Source organism: Callionymus lyra, chromosome 6 (genome assembly GCF_982586985.1).
Source record: "Callionymus lyra chromosome 6, fCalLyr1.hap1.1, whole genome shotgun sequence".
NCBI classification, from domain to species: domain Eukaryota; kingdom Metazoa; phylum Chordata; class Actinopteri; order Syngnathiformes; family Callionymidae; genus Callionymus; species Callionymus lyra.
Window position 1 is genome coordinate 8,377,814 of NC_141823.1, and position 21,946 is coordinate 8,399,759.

General features: G+C 39.3%; 1 protein-coding gene across 1 annotated transcript in view; it reads left to right on the forward strand.

Moving 5' to 3' along the window:
• celf6 (CUGBP Elav-like family member 6) overlaps positions 1-21,946 on the forward strand; it is a 233,279-nt gene that overhangs the window by 148,034 nt on the left and 63,299 nt on the right. The window contains exons 3-4 of the mRNA XM_087793539.1: positions 909-957; positions 17,685-17,813. Coding sequence (XP_087649665.1) covers positions 909-957; positions 17,685-17,813 — 178 coding nt within the window. The remainder of the gene's footprint in view (positions 1-908; positions 958-17,684; positions 17,814-21,946) is intronic.

Here is a 21,946-nt window from a genome sequence, read left to right on the forward strand (position 1 = left end):
GAACTGCTTTATTAGAAACTCAAAAAGTATGCATCATTATTGGCCCGGTTTTCAATATTGTATTTGTACAATAAGGGTTTGAGTAAGAAGGAGCATAAATATTAGTGGGTTTCCTTGACACATTCTTTACTGCCATTTTAGGAAAACTTTTAGATCAAGACAAAGACTCTTGGTAAGAAGTGGGAGCTGTCCACCACTGTGGTGCTGAAACAATTGATACAAGCTAAGAGCAACTCTGGGAAAACACATCTTTTTTTCACAGCGTTCTTATGAGCGCTCTTAAGAAGATCGTAGCACTTAAAGTGATGGATCAAAAAACATATTAATTCCACTCATTTTCGACTCACCCTCATGTCGACTAAGGGTTAGGAATATTTTAAAAGTAATCTGTTCCTTTTTGGAGTTATAGACAGAAATGTATATCTGTTCGATGGTTGTGAACCATGCACATTTTCTTAAAACAATCCAAATACCTCCATACTGATCGTCTGTAACGTCCCTCTGGTAATGAAGTCTTGACATTAGAAATAGTTTGAAAAAAAAGTAACAAGTCTGTATATTTTAAGCGCGTTTGTAACAGAAGCTAACATGCTACAAAGACATGAACAGTGAATATTGATAAATATATTAAGTGTTTCTAAACCAATGCGATTCATATCAGCTGAAACCCCCCCCCCTCCCCACCCAGCCCCCTTTTTGCCTGTTGATTGACACTCCGTTCTTCCCTCACTCATGAACAAGACCCAGCCATACTAAATCACCTAATAACCATAACCATGGGCTCATATTATTAATGTTGTTCCTGTCTAGACTCAATTGTTTCAATTGTTTCCTTTCACATATCTCATTCCTTCCCATCTAACCTGGGATTTCCCCTTCTCTTTGTCTCCTTCTCCTGCTTTCTCCAGATGAACCGGCCCATCCAGGTGAAGCCCGCAGACAGCGAAGGACGGGGAGGTAATTAACCTTCTCCTAGTCTCTGCTGCACACCCTCCTTAAAAACAACAACAGCACACCAACAGTCAGCAGCAGCACACAGGGAATCCTTAATATTCTGCTCTCACTTGAGGCACACAGGGAGTTTGTAGAGTAGCCCATAATATAGGTCACTTGTTTCTATTGACTTCCCATCTGTGCCAGCAGAGGGTCTGTCTCAGGTTCACAGTCACTGGGAGCGGTTCAAAGACGAGAGAGGGATGGGACTGGAAGAGAGGATGGACGGTTCTTTGTTTCCCTGTAAATAGAATTTAATGTTTAATCCACAAGAGATTTTCCTATTTTTTTTATAGATGTTACACAAACATATAGACTAGATCCACTGATGCACTATTCTGTCACATATAAAATATCCGCCAGTGGATAAACTTTTTGCAAAGATTAAAAAGATATGATTTCACTTGATCTTCGTTTGGAAGACGTCCCGACGGTCGACGACCACACGAAGACCAGATGGAAGGATTATATCTCCGCACTTGCTTGGCAGTGTCTCGCAGCAGGACGGGGAGATATATCGCTGTTGAAAGTTTGGAGGCTTAAGGAGAGTCGAAGCATCAGATTAGATCCATTTCCAACATCTGATTGTTTGCTGGATAACTAACTTATCTTAATGACCAGCAGGTAAAAAATAAAGGTCAAACACTTTGAGACTTTAAATCTGTATATTCAATATTTCCTTAATATTTAAAATATGTAATAGACGATAATATTTGTAAGGATACATTTATATTCTTAGCTTAAATATATTAATTATTTTCAACAAAATTCTCTTTGTAGGAATAAAAGTTAAAATATAGATTTGTCATTACATGATAAAAACATAATTTTGGAATTCAAATTCATTAAGAGGGAAGACATTTTTGATGGGGATATTTTATAAAATATTTTTAACACTAATCTAATGATTTCCCTTTATTTATTTATTTATTGTCTTTAATAAAATAACAATTTAGATTGAACAAACATTTCATTAAAACATCAAATTATGACACGATTTGAAGAGGACTTTATTGTTTTAAAAATTGTTTTAATACAGGGGCCAAAATATGATATATTGTGATAATGTTGGAACAAGGGTATACAGAGTTTATTTTAAAAATGTAGTTGATGGAAAACTGTCATAGGAGAGGTAACAAAAAATAGCATTACCTGCTTGTCATTTGCTTACTAGCATCTAACACAGGATTTTATTTTTTTTAAATTTAACTAGAGAAGAAATAGAAGCAATCAATAGCTGGTAGATATCGACAGTAATATTGTTATTGTATTACTATGTACCACTTTTTTCAGTGATGTAATATTATTTGTTACTATTTTAAAATAATGTTATCAGATTCAAGGTACTTATCTGAAATAACTCTGTGTTAATAGATGTTAAAAACAGCAATATTGGTGTTTTCTTGTTGGCAACAACAAAAGAGGGATGAGCGAACAAGTGGTAGAAATACTGTAGTCACTGTTTCGAGTTCCTGTTCGTCAAAGATGAACAATATGATGGTTCGTGGTACACTCTGGACAAGTGTTGGCTCGATACAGGTAGATTGGATATTACCTCTTTCTAATTATAGCTTTTACTATTGACTCCAAGTGAACCAAAACATGTAGTTTACACGGATCTCTATGTAGGTTCAGTCAAGCATCAGGCTCAGTGAGACGACATTCAAGGGACAACCCATGATTTTGACATGTCTTTGTATCTCCTTAACTGAAACTCAGATGGAAATAAATGTATGTCATTTATAAAGAACCTCCCTATGATGTCAATGCACTCGTTATTTTTTTTTAAATTCTCATTTAAAACATTTTACAAAATAAATTAAATAAATTTGTAGGTGATATTGAACCTGGTCGAAGTCTGTCTTCATGTTTTATTAAAAAAAAAAATAGTTGTGTCTTTATTTTTTTATGTTTGGCGTTTTATTTTATTATATTTTTTTAATACATAGATTTTTGAACATTTGTAGTATGAGTAACAACTTCATAAACATGTTGTACAAATATAGTGAGTGTTCATAAAACCTGAAGGATAACAAGTAATCTCAATTAGTTACTTTTAAAACCAAGTAATTGGTTAAGTAACTTGGTTAACTTTTAAGTGGGTAATCAGTAACCTCAATATATAATAATAATAATACATAAAATACATATTGTATCATCGTTATCGTGGCAACAATAAAAACGTTTTTTTTTATTTTACAATATTTAAGTGTATCGTTAATTTCTTAAACCCTTTATTACTCCACGAATAACCTTAACTTGAACAAATAAAAACAACATCACCCATTAAAGACATGTTAGAATGTTGTTATATTTATTAATATTATTGTCTTTTTACATTATTACAATATAATATTTAACCGTAACTGGTGAGTTATCAGCCAGAATCAAGATAATAAAAAAACATGTGTCCTCTAGTCGTATCTGGTGACACAGTGATTGACTAGATCATTCCGGGGCCATTTGTGACTAACATCCGTAGAGGTTAACACAGATTACAGTAGTTAAAGATTTACCTCCGGAATTGACTCTAATGGGCAGGCGTGGGTCCGTCCCGCGCCTCGTCTGACGGGTCGCTGATTTAAACGGCCTGATTGGCTGATTTACGCCTGAATACGGCTCATTTCCTCCGAGCGCTTCCGCAGCCTCTAGTATTTCTGTCGGGCGAGACCCTTAAATTAACATGGATCTTAAAACAGGCGATGTCAGGACAACAAGGCCGGGGTGAGAGCCGCTCGACTCCAGATAAATTGGGCTTAAGAGTCGAGGATGGATGAGTCCCAGTATCAATTACCAGCCCAGAACGAGACGAGGAAATGAACCAGCGGTGTGGGTGAAATACACAAGGCTCTCTGACTGGCACCGCCGCTGTCAGATGAACTTTTAATACGGGACGCGGAGCAGATTGAAACTGATATATTGGACGTTAATGGCGAGAGGAATCGAGCAGACAGGTCAGGGACGTAAACCAAGTCGGAGCTAACAATGAAATCAGATTTACTAGCGCTGTGGTTTAGAGGGATGGCGAGCAGCCGAGGAAGATGCTAACAAAGGATCCGGGGCAGGTACAGCGATCCTGCCGGGACCGAGCCGGGTCATTTGCACCCTAGAATGGAGTCACATTCATCACGGGCGAGACAACCGCAATTATCTGTCATGGGAAGTTGTGCAGGAGTCTCGATTTTGTGTCTGTCCAGGCATTAGAAGCCATTACTCCATTATAAGGCTCGTGGCCTTTCTTCTGCGCGGGTCCGTCCCTCAGAGGCGAGCTGTCGCCAGGGATATGGGAGTGTCACTGGGGGGGCGGCGGCGGCGGGGATGGGAGTAAAACTGGAGCTCTGGAAAAACGGCCACTGGCGAAGAGGAAATCTAGTCGCTCGGCTGCCACAGAGGATCACACGGCCACTTCCTCGGCTGTCTGATGTTATGACTCACGTCCTATTATATTTTCTTCATGGATTATTGAGGGAGTGTGTGGAAAAGGAGCTTCGCAGCTTTTAAATCTATTTTTGTTCAGAGTTATTTCCCTCACAGGCCACATTTAACTGATGTGCTGCACTCACAGTTTTATCAAACCTGGCAAAGAAGGATGTCACTCACGTCTGAAGGCAGCCACACGGAGTGAGCTGAACCAAGTGGAAGATAGACTTGTTCACATATTGATCCAACACGTTATTATGCTTTCAGTTTTTTTCTATTATATATATATATATATGATGTATCATCATTTTTTATGGCATGTTTAAAATATTTTCATACATGAACAAATGGCAATCGGGTATAAACAATTGATGATGATGAAAACGGTGATCAAATTAGAAAAGGAAACATCCATCCAAAGCTTATCATGGACACAACCAGTAAACGCATAATAAATAAATAAGAATACATTTGAATTTGGCAACTTAATCGAATTTAAAAGGAAACTTAAGGGAAGTGGGGGCAGAAAAAAAATTCAAATACCTCCAATATGGAATAAATTCATTCCGTATTTAACATAACTAAACTAACACAATAATTAAACAACCAAGAGGAATTTCCAAAATTTCAGTTACTCAACTGACCAATCATAAGAAACAACACACAACAAAATATGGATCGTGAAGGAATAGTTTAAGAACAAAGTTGGACACAATCGGCAGGTGTATGTGAGTCTTAAATCAAAACTTTTTTCTTTTTTTTTTTTCAAAATGTTTTACTAAATACTCTTGTGTCATTTGCAAAAAGAAAAGGTTCAATATTTAGCAATTCTAAGAAATGTTTTTAACATAAACAAAACATTACTAAAGCCTTCCAAAATAAAATAATAAGTAAAGTTATATGCCACAATAATGTTGTCTGTTAATTGAATTGGCGACATTTCATTCATCCTTTTTCAAATGTTTTCCTCTCAAACCAAACCATACATTTCTTTTATAAATGACCAGAACTGAAATAGGATAGGATATACTTATTTAAAGAGTTTACTTTCTGACTTAGCAACATGCTATCTTGTGTTGACAGAGATAAGCCTCCTAGTTTGGCTTGATCTTTGGAATGTAAATGATTCAAATCCACTTCCTGATGTTACTTTTACTTTTGTGGAATTGCTTTTTGGGAAATAAGATGTCTTAACACACATACAGAGTTAAAGTAATCCACTTCTGTTACTATTATGTTTACTGCCCTTGACATGTTCTACCAGATGGAGTCAGTCAGATGTGTATTGACACCGATACTTGGCACTGAATCAGTCCCTCCCATGACCATGTTTTCAACTAATTACTTTCTAAAGTTCTCCCCTGTCTGAAATCTGGGCAAACGAGAGGTTAAGAGAGCGGAGTCCATTATAACGTAATAATAGATTAACTCCTCCTCCAGCCAGCTGTAATCATTCCCTGCTTTGATTATAAAATGAGTCACTTAGAGGTGGAGACTGCAGTTATCGGTGACAAACCTCGAAGCCAATCACAGCAGAGTGGGTGTGGTTATGGTAAACAAGATTTAATCTCCAGAACACAACACACAACAAGTGGGTAACTTTGGGCACAGATTATGTGTCGGCTTCATTACTAAAGTAGCAGTTGCGCAGATAGAGGTCGACGCCTTAAAAAAAAACCTGCAGATTAGTCGTGAATGTATCCAGACGAACGCTTGTGAATCTGAAATGTTCCCTTTGTTCATTATAATACAAATCAAAAAGTTTGACACGTGGAATATCGGATGTTTTTCTAAACTCTCTCTAGTCGTTTTATCTGGCGGGAACTTCAGTGCGAAGGGAATTCAGGCAAAGACCCATGAAGAAATGTGAGCGACAGAAGAGCGAAATAGGCGAAGAGACAACAGGACGGGGAAGTTAACGGAGGGTGATGGAGGCAGCTGAGTGAATCTCAGCAGTAAATCATCTCGGAGCCGCCCCGTCCCTATCGCCTCCTCTCCTCAACAGGAATCTTTTCCCGTTGACCTTGTCTGCCACAATGTCTGTGAAGAAAAGATGGGCCCAGATTATCTCTGATTGTGGACGGCCATTATCTAAACACAATCTTGGCGCCAGGTCCCGCTCTACCTAGTCACTCAGTGCTGTAAGAGTGGAGATGAGAGAAGAGATGACGGGTCAGCCAGCAACACCTTCTCCTTTTATTAACTCCGATAAGGTGTCTTCTAGTCGTCTACCTCCAACTTCGATTTATTTTTCTTTCCACCATGTGTCAGTCAAACTCTATATACTCACACAGGTTCATCATTATTGCGCTTTATTGAGCCCAATGTGGTTCTAATAACTTGTTCGTCTTGCCCGAGGGAAACTTTATCAGCGGGTCAAGTGTTTGTCCTTGCTAACCTGCTGCTCTTCAGAACCCGGGCCAGGGAGTGTTGAGATTGACAGGACCTTGAAGATTTTGTGCCTGTGCTTGTCATGTCCGAACCCAGTGGGTAAAATCAATGGCCGCCGCCGCCGGGTCGAATGGCTTGGGACACTCGAGAGTGACTTTCTTGATGTCCGGAGAGAGGCGGGATTCACTTTACATGCAAATGAAGGGAAATGATCCCACTGTGCTGGCGGTTATGAGCATTTATACACTGTAATGTAGCTGAAAAGACCTGCTAAAAATTGATGGGAAACACAAAGAGAAAAGCAAGAACTGTACGTTTAGGGCTTATCTTTGGCGGCACTACTAGACTATCATTGAGTTAATATTCAATTAAGTAAGATATGTAGTTTTAATTGTGTTGTTTGTTACTGCTTTGCAACTTGTTTGGTCTATTGCAACAGTTTATTTTTGTGTCTAAACAAGAAGGATCTGATCGCCTGCAGTTAATAGAAAACTCTGCAGCCATAATTCTGTCCTGCTCTAGTAGAAGAACTCACATTTCTCCTATCCTTAAAACTATGCATTGGCTGCCAGTTTCTTTCAGGATCAATTTAAAATTGTGGTTCTTACTTTCAGAACTATTCATGGTCAGACCTTCCATCAGTGATCTGATCCAGCCTTACACCCCAGCTCGGGCTCTGAGGTCTGTGGATCAGAATCTACTGATGGTTTCTGAATATGGTTCAGGACCAGAGGAGAGAAATCCTTCCAGACTGTTGCTCCTAAGCTTTGGAACGATCTTCCTCTCCCTTTGCGTTTGATGCAGTCTACTTAATATTTTATTTGTGCAGACTTTTTCTTAATTTTCTTGAGGGTGCTGTGTTTATCTCTGTGTTGTCTCGACCTTTTAAAGTATATATTTTAACTGTGTATTGTTTCTGATTGTTAAAGCGCTTTGTGACCCTGGTCTGAGAAAGGTGCTTTACAAATAATTATTTACTTACTTACCATTGATGTATCTGGTGACCTTGTGTGTCATTGAATATCTGTCAAGATCTCATAACTTCATTTGCTAAATCATGTCTTATCGAGTCATTATTAGTAATCTTTGGAGGTCAAATAATGTAAAAACCAAACTCTCCTGACTCTCTCACATGTTTCAAATGTTGAATCTTCTCTCCAAGATGCAGTAAGTCCTTCATCATGACCATGTTTTGAACTTATTACTTTATAGAGTTCTCCCCCATTCCTAAATCTCAGCGAACGAGAGGTTACGAGAGTGGAACCCCTCAAGACAGAATAATGGACTTTGACAATTACAGGCATGTTTTTGGTTGGGATGAAAAGTGTTTTTTTAAGTGCCATCAGAGGCTCTGCTAATACGTTTTTGGAACCACCGTATTAGCTTTTGGTGCCATCAAGAAGGAACATCGACAGTGAAACATCTAGTATCTTTAATAAAGTTAAGAGGAGAGAAGGTAGAAGGTCTGTCTAAATATTACAAGTCGAAAGAAAAATGTATTGCTAAAGCTGATAGAAGATGATTAATGTCAAAGTTCAACAAGAAATAGGAAGTAGGGTTTCTCGATCTGGTAAAAGAGAACTTGAAGAGAAGAGCTTGGCTCGAAAGAATTGGCAACAGAAGAGAACTTTTCTTTTTTGAAGGAAAACTGTTTGTGTCTCTATTAAGTGACGACATTTCCATGAACGTCTATGTTGACAAAGATACCAAAATATTAGGTAAATGACTGTTTTTTTTATTTCACAGACTGAAACTATATCCTTCTCTAGTGGACTACTTAAGCCCAAGCCCACACAAATGATTGTGTTCTATATGTTTTGTGGTTAAAATGATTTTGTATTCCAAAGATAACAAGTAGTGACCTTGACTTTGACACAAAGAAATGATGGGTTAATAACCACTTTGCTCTTTAGTTTTGCAGTTGTTTGTAGCTTTAAGCATTTAAACACACTTTGCCAAACATGCAAAAATAGTCTTGGCAGTGAACAAAAAAATCTCCATTGTTTGTAATTGATAGAGATTGTGTAGTAGTTTCTATTAAATCCTCCATTGTATATTAAAAATGCCTCCCAACCTCACGACTGACGACAGACACTTCCTTTAGACCATGAAATAGCTTTGAGTCAGTTTGACATTCACAGTAAAGTGTTCTTCAAAAGACACTGAAAGCAAATCCTGTCATCAAAGCACAATCACCCCGTGAAAAAGATGCCATGATTCTTCTTTAATGCGACTCTCTCCGCGGCGTTCGCTATTTGCGAGCTGCTACTTCCACTTAACAATCTGTCTTGCTACATTTAAAGAGACTTAATGTAAACTTTGAGGTGCTGCTCCCTCGTGTTTGCTCGGAGCCACGGTGCTCGAGATTTTCAGGCTTAAACCCAGCTTAGTAAGATTTCGACAATTTTGGTGTCTTGAAGGCACGACCTGAAGTCAACTAGAGTTCATTAAAATTAACACATTAACTCTGACGTGATGATAATAAAAACATTGTAAGGATATTAATTGGATTTCACTTAACATCTCCTTGAATTTCATTAAAATCATTTTGTTACAAAACATTCATATTAATGCTGTCAAAAACATAATCTACTTGGTGGTTTATCATTTTTTCAGACCAACATGCGATACTCTTTATTTAAACAACTCCTTTTTTAATGGCAGGTTAATTTATTTTCTTACTCACTAACCAATCAGTGGTAGTTGGCACTTTTTTATCCATGGCTTGGCTCAGTTGGAACCAGAGACATGTTGAAGTCTTCCTCTCAAAGATGCAGTAAGTCCCTCATCATGACCATGCTTTGAAGTAATTCATTTATTAAGTTCTTTCCCGTCAGAGATCTGGGTGAATGAGAGGTTACGAGTCTCCAATCTCACCAAATGGCCAGCTGTAATCACGTGCCGCTTTGTTTATACAACGAGTCCCCTGGAGGTGGTGACTTCCAGGATTGATGACACGTGGTGAAAAAACCTTGACCGGGCTTGACCAATCAGTGCAGAGTGGGAGTGGTTATATTAAACAAGTAGCTTGTTCAGAAAAACAAAGTGTTTCCAGTGGGCGTGGCTAAAGATCCTTTTATAATGTAAATATTTCAATGAAAAGAGAGTTGTGTACAAACAGACACATTCTGATGATACAATAGAGTCCAACATCTATTTAAGACACACTTAAATTATCACATTAGTTGCAGTTTAATATATATTCTGCTTCGATGCAACGCAATGGTGGAAGCACAACACAAACTGGGTAGAGTTGAGTAGAGTTAGGCTAAGATGAGTCAAGGAAAGGGATCATAAGTCACCAATAAAAAGTTTGGAGGACCTCTGTTGGTTTTTGGACTGTTGCAAACAAAGTTTTTCCACAAAATCTATCCCACGAATTCAGAGAAGGTAGAGTCGCCAGGTTCGCTCGTTGTGTGTCAACATTGTCTGGTCCGTTGTTATCACTGATGCTGCAAGAGAGAGAATGTGATTTCTTGCTTAACAAAACAGCCAATCCAATGTGTGGCTTTCACTAACATCTCTTTAGGGCAGCGCTCTCTTCTTTGCGCGTTCATTTCAGGCTATATAATCAAAGTACTTGGCTCATACTTTTCTTTTCAAAGTGGAATGTTTAAAAATGGTTGGAAGCCAACAGTATTTGCGAAGTCAATTTTATGTTAAAGGCTGCCATGAAAGCAAAAATGCCTCCCCTTTGATTCCAAGAAAGTCCTTTAGCCAACTGAGACAAAAAGTTGATGAGAAAGAAACTAAACTCCATATCAAAAAAAAAGCTGTTTCCAACGCCTACAAGTGTCGGTCTGCGGGCCTCGCAGGCAGCGACGCACCAGAATCCGGCTTTTCTAATGAGTCCATAAGAAGCAGAACTTTCTCTGTGTTGCTGCCTGGAACATTACTCTGCAAGTGAAATGCACCCGGCAGCCTAGAAGGCATCTTTTATCGTTGGATGCAGCTGTCCGTGCTTTCTGAACACTTACTACCAGCAAGCTTCACTGACTGTTGCCAGCAGGCTGTAAGTGATAGAATCACGTTTTAAAAAAAAACATATTTACCACAACACACGAGCATTCTTTAAAGAGAATATTCTCATTATTGGCAAACAAAAGTGCAAACTTTAGAAAAGTAGACTTCACAGAGAGTGATTTGTTGCCCGCAGAAAGAGCATCTTTGAAGGATGACAATAAAGTGGAGAAACGGCGAGCAATCGAGAGTCAAAGGGAGGACGGTGGAAGAGAATAGGAACAATCTTCATGCATATACCGCCGACTACGACTCAAGTAGCACTTTATCCTGGAGAGAGACACGTCAATCAGTGGAAGCATATGATGTCTGTGCAAAATCCATTAATTTTTAATATCCTGGCTGGTTGAAATGAAAGCGGCTTCTTGAGACATTGTCAGACGACGGTGCTGTTTTGTTAACTCTTTTGATCTTGCATTCAAATATATGACTTCAGTTTGGACGTGGAAATGTTTTCACCACCAGAGTTTTTTCAAAATATTATGAATGCTATTCGCTGTGATTTCAAAAATGTTTGAGTAATTAGTCAAAAGAAAAATGCCACAGTGTTCCGTTGAGTTTCTGCCTCCCTGAACGTAATATCATATATACTACCAAAGCGTTCAACAAAATATCTCAAAATAGGACGTTTAGGGGGAAGGGAACCTTGAACAAGTCACCAAATGAATATTAAAGCGATAGTTCACCCAAAATTCCAATTTAACTAATTTTCTACTCACCTCATGTTGACTAAGGGTTTGTATTCTTTTCAGAGTAATCAGTTCTTTTTATAGTTTCTAGAAAAAAAATGGCTAACATTAGCTAATGGTTGTCGTCTCCATCTTCGTCCAAAAAGACACTCAAAAACATGCAACTACATCAATACAGCTTGTCTGTAACGTCCCTCTTGTAATGATGACGGACTGTGCTAGGCTAGCAGCTAGTCAAGGATGTAAGGCTGGATCAGATCACTGATATATAGAGGAGCCTGACCATGAATAGCTGAAAGTAATATAAGTTGATCCTGAAAGAAACTGGCAGCAAGTGAAGAGATTTAAGGATCAGAGAAATGTGAGTTCTTCTACTAGAGCGGCTCAGAATTCTGGCTGCAGAGTTTTGTATGAACTGCAGGCGATACAGCTCCTTCTTGTTAAGAAAAAAGGGATTTAATTAAAGCCTTAATAAGATAAATTAAATAAAGCCTTAATAAGATAAATTAAGTGAGATTACAAGAATTGTAGCTTTTTTTTGACAATTGTAAGGGGCAGAACTCTCAGCCTCCTTGTAAATAAGAAAAGGTCTAATTTTAATGAAACATATTCCACATATAATACATATTAAAAAAGATGATTTTCAAACTGTTTTTTCCTTTCGGCAATTGTGAGGAAAAATTTGGTTATCTGGTTAACATTCTTTTTTTTATCTGGTATTTTAGGTAGTATGAATTCAAAAGCACCTAAACTGAGGGTATACAACCTTCCAGGAAGTGCGTACGTCCATCATGGTGAAACAAGGGATACAATTACATCAATAAAACAAACTCCCCGATTAGATAATTGTGTTGTTTCACTGCACATGTGCCATGTAACACAGTGTCTTTCACACTGAGCCATCAGGCTTATAGCTTCTGGTAAAGTCGATACAAAAATAGTTTTCTACATTCACATCAAATCCATCGAATGACTTCCAACATACCCTGAAAGATCCATTCATACTTTCTTTTCTGTTTGCAAACTCCAGCAACAAAAATGGCCACTTTGGCAAAAGTTATTCTTAACTGGCTCTAAGCTAGATACTGTATATATGGAGGGATAAGTGCCCCCTAAAAATAGAAAGACACACTTCGCCTTTCTCGGGACCTCATCCATAAAATGTTTTAATCTGAATTCGATAGATCTTCTGGTGAAATATTCTGGTCCTGGCTTTTGTCGCTGAGATTAATGCAGGTTTCGCAGGCACTTCAGTCTAGAGAGTGGGTTTAAAAAGTTCAGCTCGTTCAGAGAAGCTAAAATGTTCTTCAGTTCTTGCTCTACTAAGGGACACAATCGGTTCCTCTCAAACAAAGAGTACTTAAAGGTCAAATCCGGAGCTCGACACATTTTATCATTCCTTTTGCGTTCATGGGAAGGTCCCCACCCCTCTCGATGCGATGACTGAACTTGAGATCCCTCTCTTTTCCAGCCTCTTAACTTTTAATGGATTACTCTTTACAGTCGTGGAGTCATCTTCTCCAGCGATTGGAGTGCTACGAGTTACGCATTCATATTCATAAAATGCCAATTTAGGTGTACGAGTGGTCGTCGGAGATGGGAAGGGTCTCAGGGAAATCCGATAGCAGCTGCTTTGGAGACAGATGCAAAGTGGACAAATTAATAGCAATCCATACTCCGGCCAGGGCGCGAAGTGGGCCAACTGAGACCGTCGTAGGGTCAGGCAATGAAAAGATAGCGGCTCCGGATTCATTTCTCACCATGGCTCTCCCAGAGGAAGACGCTGAAGTACACTCACACTTCCTTTAATGCCTTCACTAGGGTGTAATTTATTTTTGCGTTTGCCAGCACATTTGGAAAGTTCATTACCTCGCTCATGGCTTGTTAATTAGCCTTGTAAAGCCGCCATTAGATCTCTTCAGGCCAGGACCGAGATGAGACTTTTGTCCCGAAACATTAACACACTGCGGGAGGCCTGTAAAACCGCACTCTTCCCATTTAACAAAGACACATCAGTGATATCGTAAAAGATGGCCGGACAGTCGAGTCGAAGTGCTCCTGATGGCTTTTCCGTCAGATTTCACCTTTGTCGTAACGAGCCAGGGTCGGCCTCATTCTTTTTCTTTTTTTTTTCCGCAAACACCTGCTCAGTTCTGACTTAATGTTCCTCCCCGACTGATATCCAGCATTAGCTAGATGTCTTGTCCACCTGCACTGAGGGGCTTATCTCCGTCGATCTCCTCGGGGGTCTCGCTTCCTGTCCGTAAGCTCCAGGAGAGAAACACGGTAACGAGCAGTTGCATCAGTCTCAGCTGGAGGGGCTGAGAACCCCTGCTGTGCGAGACACAACAGCAGGAACACAAGCCGACTGCAACAACTGAAGACACTCCGCAACTGACTCTATTGATTTAACAATCACTTCGTCACCCACTGCTCAACTTGACCATTTTCATTGCAGGGGTTAAGACGGTTTCCATTTCTTTTTTTTTGTTTTCGTGTCCACATCCGTGTCCGACTCCAATTCTTTGGGCTAAAACTGAACGGCCAACTCCCTTCATGTGGTCGCTCAGAAATGTAAATACATACACACTGACAACACCGAAGTCAGTTGAACTTACCAATGAAAATTCAACTGCTTCCTTAAAAACACATGTTTAAGAGATACTTCACCTCAAACTTTTCTTCTCACCCTCATGTCGACTAAGGGTCGGGATCACTTTCTTTTTAGAGTTATTGACAAAAATGTTTGTTCATTTTAATGTAGTGAATGTTTTCTTTGTCTTTATCTTTGTCAAAAAGGACATCCAAATACTGCTCCTCTGCAATATCCCTTTTGTATTAAAGCCTGAACATTAGTAAACAAAATAATCCTGTATATTTTATGTTTGTTCGTAGCAGAAGCTCCCTGTCTCTCAGATCAAGCTACATGTGTATTTTTTATGGAAACACTCGCTTACGCCAAACACAAGCCTGAAATATAATTTGAACTTTCGGTGAACTATCACTTTACTACATGTTTTTCTTCGCTTGAACTCAAAAATGCAATTTAACAACACTCTCAGAAACGATGACCCAAAATAAACCTTGTTTACGAACACAAATTTGCTCTCCAGGAGGCCTGATTAAGTTGTCTGTATCTTTTTAAAGAATTCAGAATATACATACATCTAAAACTGTGTGTTTAAATCAGAGGTTCAGAAGCAAGTATTCTCTTTGCTCGGTCTGTCCGAGCTTCATTCTCGCCTTTTTCTTTTCTCTCCTTTTTCTAAAGATAACTTAACATAAATTTGAATCAATGCGACAAGATTTTCAAATAGTCAAGGAAAGATTTTTACAGTGGGCGGGGCTTAAGCAGATTTTCTAATGTAAATATTTAATAGAAAAGATCGTTTTGTAAAAACAGACACATACTGAGTACAATAGAGTCCAACATCTATTTAAGACACACTTTAATCTATACATTAGTTGCCTGTAAATTGGAAATATTATTTGTGTTAGTATTTGTGCTATAAATAGCTGTAACAAATGTGAAACATCATGTTCAAGGTCCCTCAGGTAGAATCAGCAAAATATTGGTGTTCAGTCCTAAACGATAAAGTTGATTAAAAACTAAGCAAAGTTCCTCATGTGTGTGTGTGTGTCGCAGCCACCAACTGTCTTAGTTGAACTTCACTTCTGAGTTCTCCCGTCTGCATTAAAGGACGCTCTGATGCTTTATTTTTGGACCAGCTGTATCTAATGGGGCCTGGCAGGCACAGGAGGCGTCACATCTGCGCCGGGCCAGGTGACGCTCTCACCCTGCGCTCCTCCCCACTCCTCACCTGCTCCCAGCCAGTCAGACGACTCACAAGAAGATCAACGGTGTCGTTTCCAATACAATCGTCTTCCTCTTCCTGCCACTTTCCATCAGCGCCGGCGCTGGGCTCTTGCTCAGAGCCATTTCATTCCACAACACAGCTGACTAAAGGAATGCATAATGTGAAATATGGAAAGAAGACGAATGCTCTGTCGAGTCGCGGCGCCGAGAAGATTAATTAAAAAAGTTCAGCTGTTCAACTTCACCAGGAGTATATTTGAAATATAATTTGATCTTTAAATTGAAAGACAGAGGAGGTTTTGCTCGGCAGGGGTTATCCTCCAACATCGTCCTGCTCCTGCTTTAGAAATTTAAACACAAAATCGAATTTGTTTAAAAATGTATGAATCTTTCGTGGAGGACGCTGACGTTTCCAACGGGAGTGACTCGAAAAGATAAGATTTGAAATCATGTTATTAGAAAGACAGTTGATGTGGAGATGTTTGGGAGGGTGGAAGGTTTGATCATGTAAAGGTTTATGGAAAAAAGAAGACATGGGTAGGTGGAGGAGACTAACTTGATTGGAAATCCTCACAGAAGAAGAAGTGCATGATTTTAACTAGGTGTGTCACAGTTTTCAGGAGACAAATTAAGGGAGGCCAGATGGTTGAGGGAAGCGGAAGTGTTGGACATTGTGTGTCAACGATGGCTATTTCAGGTTCAAGATGAGGTGGAAGACCACCAGTGAGGTGGAAAAGTCAGAGTAGGTTGAGATGAAGGACTTTTTGATGTCCAAATATGAATCTGTGTTTTCCCTTAAGACTCACGATACTTGATACATTCCTAAACTTAAAAAAAAAAACTTCATTTATTACATATTTCACAACATCAGAAGCATTTATTTCTAGTTACAAACCCTGGATTCAAAACTTTAAACATAACCAGTCGAAGTACCTGGTGTTGCTCTGAGACAAGATACAAAACTGTGAGAAATACTTTAAATGGAAAACACAAAGACTCCGTATTTTAGTTTGAAATGTTTGATTATCCCTAATACATGCTTGCATGGACTAAAAAGGGGGCTAGCATTGTATTTCGGCCAATCGCGACAGATTCCGAAAATTGTGCTGCTACTGGCTAAAAAAGACCAACAACTTTTGAGCACTTTTAACCTCATGTCGACTAAGCGTTGGTATTATTTTCCTTTCAAAGAGACGCTTGAAAAACATCTAAATACTATGCCCAACTTGTATTGAAATCTCAACCAGAGGAATTGTCCCAGAAAAGCTTAAACAAGTCTGTATTTGAAACCTGTTTGTAGCAGAAGTTTAAAGAGTAACAAGTGATCCAGACAGGAAGTACTCCGGGTAATATCGCAAGCGCTTTCAGTATAGACAGGCGACTGTATATGCTCTGGAAGCGATTACGAGTACTTTCGGAGTACTTACAATTTATAGCACTGTCAATGTTTGTTTGCCACAAACAAGCGCAAACTATAAACTTGTTTTATTATTTCATGCTTCAATCCAAGATGGACGTGACATACGAGAAGTATGGATGCATATATTTGAGCTACAGAGCTCTAATTTTAAAGTCTTCCTTGGATTAAGAAGAATATTATGAGCCTATGAATGCTATTGTAGCACTAATAATAAAGGTGTAGTTATTTCACAATAGTTTCCGGCCTTTTGGTTCTTAAGAAAAAACAGGCTTAGTCCAGACACAGAGCAGTTTGGTCAAGAACTCTTTAGCACCCACGAACTCTCTGATATATATCTCTGCTCTTCATACATATATATATAGTATGTTTACTTTGAGACCAAGACATATGGATATCAAGGAACTTGCCTGATTTACAGCACATGACCCAGAGGTAAATCCAATAATAATTGAGAAAAAAAGCCAGCGTAAAGAAAGGAAAATCACCTGATACAGTAATAAACAGGATTACAGGAGCATGTTTATCTACAGGTATGAAATGGATTCTGTTATTCCCTGATAGTACAATGTACTGCTCTGTTCCGGCTCCGTGTTCTCTTTCGACTGCGACAGAAACAGCCAGACGACATAATAGTGAAGATATTCCTTTTACCAGAATCCCATAACACGGCGAACATCATCCGTATCAAAGAGCAGACTTAAATAGGTTACTTGCAGGAGGAATATATATCTCCATCATAGCGGAATTGGAATGTCACACAAACACAACAACAACAGCAGCAGCAACAACAACAGCAGCAGTTTGAGCTCCACACAGCAGCCTGATAAAAGGAGGGTTTGACTCGCACATGTTCCTTTCAGCCCAGCAGAACCATCGGTTGTAGCATTTGTCTCTTTTCTCTTCCCTCTTCCTCTCTCCTCCTCCTCCTATCCAGAAGACAGGAAGCTGTTTGTGGGGATGCTGGGGAAGCAGCAGAGCGAGGATGACGTCCGGCGGCTGTTTGAGACCTTCGGCCAGATCGAGGAGTGCACCGTCCTGCGAGGGCCTGACGGGGCCAGTAAGGGTCAGAGGCCTCTCACCTCCTTCTCCTTCTCCCACACTGTTTGTGTTTACCGCCTCAATGTCTCTCCCTGAGCAACACTGGAGCTGTATCTAAATACATAAACAAGCTCTTTTGAATATTTTATATTTTCTCCTTCCAAACAAAATATCAATATGTATCACACTTCTGCGATCAACTCTTAAATATTACAAACTAATGCAATTTCCCTCTGCCTATTAGCATGCGTACATGCACTTTACACACCTGCAGGCAAATTACTCAACCTATAAATATTGTAGGCGTCATGCAGATGGTAAAGAACGACCCTTCATTGTATGTGTATTCTTGTTCCTACTGGTCAATGGAATATAAAGGGTTTTGCTGACTCTAAATGTGTTTCCACGAGTCCCAAATTGCATACTTGTGTACTTAAATTTAAAATTTTTAGTGCATAAGTGCGTCTCAATTCTTAGTATGCGAAATGTAGTACGCCATGCACACTAAATTGTCGTACTAAAATACCCATAAAACTGAGTGAGGATCGAAACTGTCTACCCTAAACGGCTCCAGCTTAGTGACTTTGACGTTGTAAACGAAAGTTATGTCATATATATATATATATGATGTGTATGATATATATATATACAGGTGTTGATACTGTTCCTACAGCTGGTTGAAATCATCGTTAAATACTAGTAGAAGAAGAAGCTGTTGCATCATTTCAGGTTAGTACGTAGCGGCAGTGTTTGATTTGAGACATACTATCTGTAGAGAATTTGAGTACTAGTTAGTACGTACACTATCCTGATGCATACTAACCACCAGTCACCAGACACAGCACCAGACTCAAACCATATAACATTTCCATCAGTAGCTTTTTTTTAGATAAGGAAATAGTATTTGTTAATATTTACCAAAGACAAATTTGGAGTACAGATTTCAAATGTGTCAAGTTGTACCTGCGAAGATCATTCATGCAGGCAATCAGTCCGTGACAAGAGTCGCCGATTGTGTTTGACACCAGAACTGGACTGGTAATCAGGAGTACCTGTGCGACGCCGGGGCTGACCTTTCGCACATCCGGGGTCAATGCAATCAGAACAGTTTATTCATTCCTTTCATTCGTCTTTGAAGACTTCAAATCAGCTGTTTTAATTGAAAGTTGGCTGATCCGATGGACTCCTTTAGTGATCAAGAGCGATGAGAAATTGATAAATCTTCTGGTAGATGACTTGGTCTTTAAAGTCTTAGATGCAATCTTTCTCTCTTCAATGAGAAATTGATAAATCTTCTGGTAGACGACTTTGTCTTTAAAGTCTTAAATGGAATCTATTGTTTTTTAACTTTTCTGACTCACTCACACGTTTCAAATGTTGAAATCTTCTCCTCTCCAAGATGCAGTAAGTCCCTCAGCATGAAGTTCCTCTGAAATGTGGGCGAACGAGAGGTTACGAGAGCGAGTCAATTTGTGGTAACAATAGCTTTACTCCTCCTCCAGCCAGCTGTAATCCCGCCCGCTTTGTTTATACAAGGAATACCTTGGAGGTGAAGACTTCCTGGGTTGATGACATGCGTTGACAAACATCAATTATCGTCCAATAACAGCATAGTGGGCCTGGTTATTCTAACAAGATTTTAGCTTCAGAAAAAACAAGCATTCTTGAGACAGACAGACACATACTGATGATAGAGGTCCTAGATTATTTAAGACACACTTAAATCAACACAATAATTTACCTTCAAAAAAACATATTGACAGTCTTAAAGAACAAAGTCAAAGGGATACATGTTATGTGATTAAATTAAATGTGTGTAAATTGCCAAGATTCAGAATGCGTCCACTGTAGATCTGGGGTTAGGATTGTTTGGGGAATGAGCGTTCTTAACTTTTGTGAAATCACTCACGCTTGAGGAAGATTGAAACTTTGTTGTTTACTGTTACGGCCAAATTGTATATATAGTGTGTCTCCTAAAGCTACAGTGACATTTTTGAACCTCTGGAAAAGTGAGATCTTACGGCATTAAAGATATTTTTTTTATATTTATTTGAGAGCTTTTTTAAACAAGGTTTTTCTTAAACACTATTTAGTTTTGGCGATATAAACATAGCTTCTGTCAAAAGGTTTTCCACCGCATACATTCACGTTCCTTCTCCGGTTTCTATACTGTTCCTTCAGAAGGTATAACATGAGTTGAACCCATACAGTTTGACCTTGAATACGATGTCAGGGGATTATTATTTTCCATCATCAATCTGAAAGCATTTTTCCTTCCTATAACTTCAAGTGAATCATAGTACCAGAGATGGATGTGACTGTACAGAAGACACAGCGGTGTTTCAGACTCTGCTAACGCGCTATTAAGTGAGCATCGTCAAATTAAATATCGCTGTAAAACGTGTGACACCGTCAGTCCAAGAGGTTCCCGACATCGTCGGAATGGCTCCCTGTTCCACTGCCATATTTCAGGCTATAATGTCACGACCGAACCCCTGAGGTCGTAACTCTCTTTTGTGCTGATTTATGCTCGTCCCCGAGAGAAAAGCTTTCGCTATCAGAGGTCTATATTTGTGTCTCTCTCTGTTAATCCAGAGTCCGCGTCTTTGTTTGGCCCGATAGGTCTTTGTGTTCCTTTGTTCCCAGGATGACAAATTCCCTCCCAACCTCTCTGTCTCTCTCACTCTCTGTCTGCTCAGATACTTTGGGCTGATTGACAGCACATAAAATGAAATCAGGCCGGGGCTGCTGTGCCAGACAAGAACTAGTTTTCTCCCCCCCCCCCCACCCTGTCCACACTTCCGCCCTCCCACACCACATTTCTCAGCGTGTGAGGTGTATATAAAAGGCTCGGTTTCCGACCCGCCCGTTGATTTATTTATCAATACGGGTAAAGTTAAGTGGCTTCTCGCTATCTATTCAAACTCCCGACAAAAGGTCTCGCGTCGATGTCAAGTTGTATCACTTCCAAATCCAAAAGTTCTTCGCAATCATTACAGGATGTTACGGCAAATTATTTTGCCAGCCGCCTCACTAGGGATGAGGTTCCTCTAATTTGAATGAGACAGACCTTGAAATTGACAGTGCTATCTGTTCCATGATGAAGGCTCAGTCCCCCCGTCGATGTAAATTTATGCTACTCAGAAGCTTTTTTGGCACCTCCTCCTCGCCCAATAAAAAGGCCGAGAAGTTTAACATCCATCTCGCCGCGACGCGCCGCCTCAAAGTACTTTCAAAGTGCGACACTTGCCGCCAGAGTTGAATGGGGCCTCGAATTGTCAGGAATAATAGAGAGATGGCTTTTAGGTCTATAATTAAGTTGCGTTATAAATGTCAACCATCCAGCGGGATGGAAATCGCGCACACATATTATTACCCAGGGAATTCAAAAGGCAGAGTGGATCCTCTCGCTTGAAAGCAATACAATCTTACGCCCCCCCCCCCCCCTTCAACTCAATCTGAGCTATCAAATTCAGAAATTCAAATGTGCGGCGTATTTTATGATATGCTGGCGCTTTCATTTATTCCGAGATTTCCATGTTCCCTTTATTTCTTGGTCAATGAAAAAAATATATTTTCATCTACACCAGGAATTCAATTTGGGTCATATAATGTGGGAAAAAAAAAACCTGCCCTCGGTTTACTTTAGCTTATCAATGTACTGGTGGAAACATTATAAATGTATCATTATTTAGAAATAACAATCTTCTCCATTCTTCTCCGAGCTAATGGCTACAGTATAAACATTGTATTTAAAGAAATTAGATTGAAAAGGTTCTTGAACCTGAGTAAGGGCAGCAATAGCAACATAGCTTGTTACTGGTGTTATGTTGGATAGGTCATATGTTTTTGTGTTTTTTTTTTTTACATTGTCTTTTGTCTGTCCTCGTTAAAAATGATTTGAAATCTGTAGCATGGATTTCAATCGACTGCCCCCCTCTTCCGTGACAGCAACAACTGTCTGATTCGTTTCGGTCATAAAGAAAAAGAAGTCTCTTCAAACTACTTTTTTCTAACACAAAATTGCAATATAAGTATTTATTGTCATATTTAAAATAGACAAAACTGTCCTGATTCTTAACCATTGTGTTATCTTAGGGTCATGGTGACCCGAAGGCCGAAAATAAAATGTTATTGTTTTATTCCTCGTGTTGCTCT